Below are 9,340 nucleotides of genomic sequence, written 5' to 3' on the forward strand. Positions count from 1 at the left end.
GGGAGGGAGGGAGGGAGGGAGGGAGGGAGGGAGGAGTGATTCGACGGTGAGTCGGAACGCCCGAGCGCCGAGATTTCTCTATTGCGCCGTAGGAGCAGCAGCGGCTCTCGATGATTAGTCTGGACGTTTGGCTGCTTTTTATTTCGACCTTCGCGCCAGCCGCTGTGTGCAATATTTCCGCGCAAGAGGTGACTGGTGCATGCAGCTACGGGCACGCGGAAGATTTGGAAGGCGCATAAATGTAGGGAGGTTGGAGGATGGATTGAAGAACGGTGAAGAAGGAAGGTGTTGCTTCCGTTTGGATGGTGTGGGGAGTTTGCCGGTGATGTTCGGTTCGGTGCTAATGGCTGCGCTGCGATCCTTTTGTTTTGCCATTTAAAATTTTGATTTAATTTTAAGCAGCATCGTTTGCTCGTGCCAGCAACGAATTAATCATTAAATTATAAATGAGAATTTGGCTAGGATTTATGTAGGATTTACGTATTTGGAAAAATATTGCGATAATCGTCGGTGTGATGTTTTCGCTCTAACGTCAATTTGCTCGAGGCTTCGGCGAATTCAAAATCAGTTAGAATAAATAAGTATAGTTGAATTAGCAACAAGTTACTTATGAAGATAATGTATTCGGAATTATATATGAACATGAGATCAAATTTCATCACGAGGCTGAAAGTAAATATGAGTTTCCAATTACAAAATCAATCACGAGTAAATTTAATGCAAGGAAAATAAAGAAAACGTATAATCTTACTAATTGATGATTCAAACGAATGCAAATTTATAAATATTCCAAGATGTTTTATTGATATTCTACAAAATTTCTCAGCAATAAATCTCGAGTTCATTATTATTATTCCTTGAATTTATATTGTATGGATGTCGCGTGTTGGTTGGTAAGGGGGTAATAACTCGACATTCGGCATTTTTAAGACAAGTTTGCCAAACGATTTATTATGATTGGAATACTCGTCGTTATGCAAAGCTAAGTACAAAGTCAATTTGTCTGATCAATTTAAACTCAATTTGGAGCTTTATTGACCATTTTCCCGTTTTAAAGAGCATTGCTTGAAGCTTCCGAATAAACGCGTCGATCGAGTGATATTGAAAAGTGTTTACAACTGCGAAAAAATTGACAATAAATAAATAAATTATCTTTATTTCAGCGTATTTAAATTTTCTCAAAATATTTGAACAATTTGTCGAATAGTGCCCTACGACACAACGGCGAACATCATCCACTTAATTATCACGGACATTTATATAAAGCATTAATTAATTTTATAACGAGCGTAGAAAGCATAAGCATTGAGTTGGGACGCTTGCGCGGAGTAATGATAATCTCAGCCAATAAAAGAATGTTGAAGCAATAGGTTTTTAGGATGAAAATTAGCAAATCGACTATTATTATGTATGACTGTCGTTCATGGGAAAGGCCAACGGCAAACTCCTTCATTTTCCCAAAAATAATTCATCTTCCTCGTGTTCTCTCTCTCTCTCTCTCTCTCTCTCTCCCTCTCTCTCTCTCTCTCCCCATATTTTAGCCTCCAATCTTTGTCTCACACTCATTCGCTTCCTCATTCTTGACCATCATCTATACTCCCCCCCCCCTCTACCCTCTCATTCTTAAACTCTCTTTCTGATTCCTCCTTACTTATTTACACGTATCTTGTCTTCCGTTCTCTATATGTTCTTTCTCTCCTGCTCTTTTTTTTTGTCACACTTCTAATGGGTTATTTTACATACTTTTCTTTCCACATGAGGAAATTGTAAAATTACGGTTGTTGTGTATAGTAATTCAAGTGCGAAGGCAATTATGCATACAATTTGTAAAAAGTGTGAGAACTTTACGCGCAAAGCATAGCGGTAAGAAGAAAAAAAGGAAAGACAAACAATAATAAATAGCCGTGTAATAATGAATTTCTTTGTTTTACAGTGGGTGGGAGACAGATTTTCAGATAAAGATAGCAGCGATGTATCCTTGTCGTATACATTGTAAGATGCTTATATTTATATGGAGTCTCGAAAGTTATTCGCGTACGTGGTGGCTCAGGGGAGGAAATGTGCTCCGAATTCCAGGAAATGACTCATCATCGTGCACTCAGCATACATCGTGTGCATACAGCAACATTGAAAATCCAGTGGTAATAAGAGGGAGTTCCTGGTAATTATACCGGGATTTGCAAGGGGCGAAAAGTCTTGGGTGGATAAATGAGGGGGGGGGGTGGAGGAATTATTACGTACCGTCGTGCATTTCGTGTAACGGCGGTGGCACGTTAATCGTGGTGACGGACACGTTCTTGCCGGGCTCGGGCGTTCTGAGGACACCGGCCACCCCGGAGCTCTGCTGTCCGCTCGAGGTCTTCCAGCCCTGGGCCGGCGGCCACCAGGCTGGACCGGGCTCCGCCGGCCCGGCTCCACTGTGCTCGGACATTCTCAGCTGGGGCTTAGGGCACACGAGCGATCCTCGCCTCCAGCGCGTACTGCTGTCGCTCCTGATGCCGCCGCCTTTCTCTGTAAGCACATCGTAGTCATCGTAGTCACAGGTTGCATGCATTGCCAGTAGACAGCACGATATTTATTTATATCGTGTTCCAGCGCGACTGCGCAATTTAATTTAAAAGCGATACCCCTCCTCCCATAACCAACACCATCCGTCGACCCACGTCCAACCCCATCCTATGCCCGTAAATCGAGCATATTAACCCGAGCCAGGCATTTAATTCAGCCCTGCACTAGATGTTGCGAGTACGCGATGGTATGTGGCGTGAGATTATACCTTTACAAGTATTACATTGCAATCGATCCCTAGTAAATCCCTAGTAAAGTAGTAATAGTCCCTAGTAAATAGAGCTTTCCAATTGTGACAATTAAAAGCCCGGGATATCGGGAATTGCAGCAATTGCTTTCCTATGTATACTGTCCTTTTAACTATGCAAACGCGAGAGATTTTTAAATCATGACTTTTGTTGTACATGTAAATACATGTCTTGATACTTTTAACTTGATACGCGAATGATTGGTCATGAGAGTCCGCTAATAGACGGAATGAATAGAATAGACATTTAATATATTTATTCCATTTGCTCGTTTCAAAATACTAGTTTGGGCATTTTTCTTTCACCCATAATATAATGAATTCATTGCTCCATTGAGAGATGTAAATTTGGTAAATAATAAGTCTACGATGCTGTTAATAACCTCGAGATATCATCCCACTCACAGTACTATCTCCGCTACTGTACTGTACCATGGGAAAACTCCCCATAAAACTCTCGTCTACTGGCTTATTCGATACCCTTTCATCCCCATTAATTAGGGGATACGGTTAAGCTTAAGACACAACCAAAGACCCAAAGGCACAAACAAAGAGGGGATAGATGTGAGCCTGGGCGTGACGTACCTGCGGCCCCTCGTCAAGGGCCGGACTGACGGTGTCGACGACGATCCTCCGTCTAGGCGGCCGCCTAAGCATCCTGAGCTCGCGCTTGTCCAGCTCCTCTCCCCGTCGGGGATCGCAGCTCTAGGCCCCGCCGGCCGCTGCCTCACCAGCTGCTGCGCGCGTCCGCTGCTCCCTTTCTTATCGCCCTTCCGCCCCGGGCGCTGATCTGCAATTCAAAGCCAAACAACAACGGTCACTGCGTGATCTCTTTCCCACTCGATCTACCAACCAACCCCTTCTCCATCATCATCGTCATCACCATCACCACCCCATTCGAGTTTTAACGCAGGGCATCAAACGCCTACGTTGTCTCGACGACGATGTCATCATCGGGACGCTTCGTATTCGGTAGTGAGCGATGGCCATCATCGTGTCTCACGACACTCCCACCGAGTGTCCACGAATCCACGCGATTCATCACCTCGCTAATAAGTTATAAAACGACTCGCAGACAAATACAGGTAAATACAGGCACATTTCGAAGGAACAATCGAGCGGCGGCATATTGCCGTTGGCCCTTTCATTTTCCTCGCTTTCTCCTCCAGTCTCTGTCCTTTATGGAATTAGGAATAGCTATAAATTGTGCGATGCTGGTTTTATTTGACGAATAAATCAGTGGCGAAGTAGTTGGAGGAGCATGGTCGGGCAATAATAGACTGGCAGCATCGTTCGATGGACCGTATAATGAAAATAGATTTTTAAGGTAGGAGGACAAGGTCCGCGCTCGTATCGTATAATTAATATAACATTTCAAACATGACCATAAATTAAACTTTTATAGAAATAATCGTGGAAGTAATTGCCACCTTGTGGGGCGCCGAGACGAGTGCGATTTATTTAATTAGGCACGGATTATTTATCGAATACTCTTGTTCGTTGAGCATTGTTCAAATTGTTCAGTGCCAAGCCATATATATATATATATATATATATATATATCTGTATGTATGTATCTCGGGTCGTAGAATCGCGTAAAATTGAGACAAATACGGAATTGTGAAATGTCGAGAATGGAAAAATTGAGATTTCTTTGCAAAAGGTCGCTAATGTTGAAGATTGCAGTTTGCGCGGGATGAATGTAGAGACGTACATCCACGTATAATACAATTAATAATATAATACGTTTAATAATATAATGTCCGATTACGTTCGACACGCATTGATCGGACTCCGTGAACATTCTCAATGCTTCTATACAATCGATGTAATGTATTATTGGAAATTTTAATCATACTCTACTTGGATAGTCGGGAGATAATTAAGTTTCCTTGAAAAGCCGCCTTGAAATTTCGTTTCGTTCGCACGGTTGTAGCTTTTAACGGCAGACAATCGATGATACGACATGTTTGTGGAAACATTACAAATGCATTACTTGAGACTTTGAATATAATAATAATAATATATAATAAGCTTATAGGTTTTCTCGTATATAAGCTTGAAATAATTTACGTAAGAATGGAATTTCTTATTTATAGGTGACTTAATTCCTTAAAAAATGGATGCGCCGGCCGCCTGTAAATTTAGAAGAAATAACCGACAATATTTATACTCTGTAAACTAAATAAATAATATATATATATATATATATATATATATATATATTCTGCAATTGAAATTGCTATTGAAGTAAACATAAAACTTTTGATAGATCATATAATTGAATATAAAATGCTTACTCAATGAAAATTACAATCTCCAGGTTTTAATAATTTAAAGGGGCTATAAAATCCAAATGAACCGTAAAAATGAGAGAAGCAGTTATCGAAGTAAATAGAAAAGTGATTCATTACTAATTCACAAAGTCGTAATCGACTGTAGTCAACGATGAAAAGAGCGAGTGCAAACGCAATCGTTTAAATATGCCCTCGGATGAGTGATAAGCCATTATTTCGTTATGATTTTGACAGTCGTCGTGGAATGAAACGTAGCGCCAGTGTTACGTAAGGCCGCATCGATGATTTTTATTTGTATTTTTTTTTTTTTTTTATGGCACTGCGGTGGAGAGCGAAAGCTAATTGGTTATGATACGCGAACGAGCCAGAGGGAAAATATGTGCAAATGTCAGTACGTGAAAAGCCGTGGGCGATTGACACGCGGCTTGACGGAGAATCGAGCACGAATGGAAAGTGTGCGATTAAGTCGGGTCAAGCGTCAAGGCAGAGAAGAATAAGGGAATATGAAAAATAGAGGAAGGTGAGTGGCCGCGGATAAACGATGGCGCGCAAAAGGTCGTAAAGAAAAGGCAGAGGGAAGAGAGCCAATGCACCGCCGTGTGAGATAGAGGGGCGTCGGTGGCCGCGGTGGTGGGAGGGGCGGGCGGCTTTTTCCGGTACGCGCGCGCACGGCCTAACGGTCCCCGGCTGTCAGCGAGGCAAGGCCGGCTCACTTCCGGTCCGATGCGGGCGCTTCGCGACCTTCGCTCGCGGAAACGGAGCGCCGTCACGTAAGCCGAGCCAAGGACGAGTCGCGCTTTTCCTTCTCCGCCTCGTTTGCTCGACGACGCGCTCCGCGCTAAATTGCGAAACTACGACGGCGTCATTCCCCACGTCATACTTCTCGGTCTTTACGATGGACAAGATATCGCGTCTTCGCGAGTTGAACTTGCCCCCTTGACCCCCTATTGTCACCTTCGCATCGTCGAATGCATTTGCGCTTTAAGACTTTCAGCGCATTTGAACTTTTTATTCAATATTTGAACTTTTGACTCGCTCGGCAATAGTAGGGGCGAGGATAAAAGAGCGACATACCCATGGGTACTGAACATTTAGACGGATTGGTGTGCAGGTAAATATAGGAGGTGCGGCGATAATGCATATGGTAAATCATATATTGTCGACATGGGGTGAGGTATACACGTCGTCACTCGAGTCCATCGACTTAAATTTCAAGCGGGCATACGGTATTTTACTTTTTGTCCACTTTGGCTACACGAATATCGTTGGTTAGTTGTACCAGTATATATGTAGTGCGCCTTGACGTCCGGTAAATAAAATTACGCGGCATTAGCGAGTTTGTAATTTGACGAGTGAACGCTTGTTCCGACGGACCGTACTACAATGAACTCCAAATTATTCGTCGGTTGTCTTAAAAATTGAGGCTTGATACGGCACAGAGCAAACGTGATCATGTGTAGTGTAAGTGGAAGTTCTTCTTCGGCATAATCTTTTTATAAATGTCGTGGGTATTTTAAAGTCTTTTACGTATGCGTGTGTGAATACGAGTTTGTATTTGGTAGATAGGCCACGGTGTATACAATTCAGAAGAATTTCTCTTTAAAAGTTAGAGTAATGATTAAAGTACGTGTGTCGGGAGATGGTCGATTGCGTAAACAGCAACGAGAGACAGAAGCACGTACCAACAAAGAAATTAGAATATTTCGCACGGTATTGCAGACGCTCATCAGCCATCGCCCTCGAGCGGCGACCTTGGACATCTTTACCGTGCAATTTATTACTGCGGTCTGATTTATTATTATCCTCGCAGCTCATCTTTTTTCTTCCGTGTGTGTCATTGCAACTCGTCTTTCTTCATCATCATCATCATCATCATCTTCTTCTTCTTCTTCTTCTTCTTCTTCCGAATAACCGATTTTTAATAGAGTGCCATATTTCGTGTTATTTTGTGACGGCACCTTACAAAATAGAACGTTAGCGTAAAAATTCTTAATGATGGCAAGCAACTTTGTCGGGGATTTATGCAACGCCGTAATATTTTATCTCCCCCCCCCCTCCCCCCATCAAGTTGAAGTAGAATCTATGATTCAAGATAGGAAATCCTCCCGTATTTATTACGTAGGCATCACGATCCGAATGGATCTAATATCGAGGGTGTATATCGGGTAAATTTTCATCCGCCACTGTATTCCTATGACGAACCAATATTTTCTTGTTATAATTGCACAATTACCAACATACTCTGATGAAATATGTTGCCAATATCGTTGAAATTGCTTGAGCCTACGTAATAGAAACCACAACGAATTGTGCCTACCGACTGCTACCTTTTGTTATTTCTAGTGTTAACAAAACATCATTGTGCGCAATTAAAATGTTTGATAAATAACGCCGAAAATATTGCGAGAATCGTAATAATAATGATTAGTTTCTAGATAAATCAAGCTAATTCTTAACTATTATTCATCCTTATAAACTAACAATTGCCTATATAATCATGCTGATTTATAAGGATTTAATGATAATTAAAGTACCACTTATTACATAACATCTCGCCCTCTTTCTCCCCCTTTCCCCCGACCGAGTGTACACTCAGTCTATTCGCACAGTATTATTTCTATTAAAGAAAAATTTTTTATTTATTTCAATTTGTATTCATACCGGCACGAGTGTCTATTCCTACATTTACAAGCATTTATGGGAATAATGTAGGAAGCGTTAATAATGTTCTATAGATTATTTATCCGACATCGACATGAATTTCACTGAATTATATACTTTGGACAAGCATTTGGGTAGCGTAATAGCGTGAAGAAATAAGATAAAAATGAAGAAATAAGTCACAGCACAGTCACGACAAACTTTAAAACTGCATAAATGATTTTCAAAATGTAGTAGTAAATACAATTAAATAACGCTTTTATTCTATTACTTTAGTATTTACATTTGCAATTCAAAGGTATTAACAATAATCACCAATTCATTTCTTTATCTTTATTACTGTATTGCGTTAGAAATCAAAATCGCATTTCATTCCTAACGATGTAGATTACTTTTACAGCTTATATTGTTCGTAATAAAAATATAAAAATTAAATAATGACTGCTTTATCTCGATTCATCAACATACATGAGTAGCAGTAATAAAAAGTTACAAGTAATTTGTTACAAGTATATTTGAAAAATATCGTATTATTATTATTATTATTATTATTATTATTATTATTATTATTGTTATTATTACTATTATTATTATTAGAATGCTTTTATAATTAAGTTATTATTTTATGGAAAAACTACAAATTAATGTGGAAAAATATAAAATTTCAATGGAGAAAATTGTATAATTAAACTTTGTTTTAACTTATACTTTAATCTAACTTTATAAGTAATAAAAGTAATATGAACAAACAAAATCATTGCTTGCTACGGTGTAAATAAAATAGTCTATAAAATCATAAGAATAATAAATTACACGCGCGCGCGCGTGTGACTATGCATACACAGGTATTTGATATAAATCTATAAATCTGTAGAAATAACATAAATTATAGGAAATTTTATTTTTAAATTGAAATACTTGGTAGTCTTTAACTATAAACCTGTCATTTTAAGTGTAAATTTAACATAATAAGAAATGGATTATACACTTCCAAAGGAAGAAAATAATTATAAAAAATGTTCATTGTATCAAGACTTTTTTATTCAAGAAAGAGTGCGCTGTATATTCCGTATAATATTCTTCTAAAAATATTACGTATTTGATAAAGATGTATACTTTCAATTTGTCGATGATAAGAATCTAAATGAATTAAAATCTATGATAATTTAATTTGAACTTTTCATTTCAAAAATAAAAATCATTTATAAATACACCTGCCGCTCACGCGCGCGCGCGCACAGAGAGAGAGAGAGAGAGAGAGAGAGAGAGAGAGTTAAAATAAAGAACGAAAAGTCTGTATTGATTTTGTTAAATAAGTAACTTGAAAGAAGTAAATATTAAATTTAATTAGTATCTTAGAAAGATGAGAGACCATTGAAAGTTATAAGTATATTTATTCAATAATATTATAGATTTAATTTCTAGTAAAAACTTCGAGATGGTTAAAATATATTTGAAAGACGTAATGTCTTATCTGTGTTTTTCAATAATGATGATCATGTATTAATAATTTATCTCATAACGATTAATCAGACGAATTCATTGGTCAAAAAGATCTAACTAAAAG

At 39.0% G+C, this 9,340-nt stretch overlaps 1 protein-coding gene across 1 annotated transcript in view; it reads right to left on the reverse strand.

Annotated features, from left to right (window-relative positions):
* Positions 1–2,508, reverse strand: part of Hr39 (nuclear hormone receptor FTZ-F1 beta) — a 12,226-nt gene extending 9,718 nt beyond the window's left edge. Inside the window, exon 1 of the mRNA XM_011502845.1 lies at positions 2,242–2,508. Coding sequence (XP_011501147.1) covers positions 2,242–2,431 — 190 coding nt within the window. The 5' untranslated portion in view covers positions 2,432–2,508. The remainder of the gene's footprint in view (positions 1–2,241) is intronic.
* Between the last annotated feature and the right edge of the window lie 6,832 nt (positions 2,509–9,340).

The sequence above is a fragment of the Ceratosolen solmsi genome, unplaced genomic scaffold (genome assembly GCF_000503995.2).
Source record: "Ceratosolen solmsi marchali unplaced genomic scaffold, CerSol_1.0 scaffold15, whole genome shotgun sequence".
NCBI classification, from domain to species: Eukaryota; Metazoa; Arthropoda; class Insecta; order Hymenoptera; family Agaonidae; genus Ceratosolen; species Ceratosolen solmsi.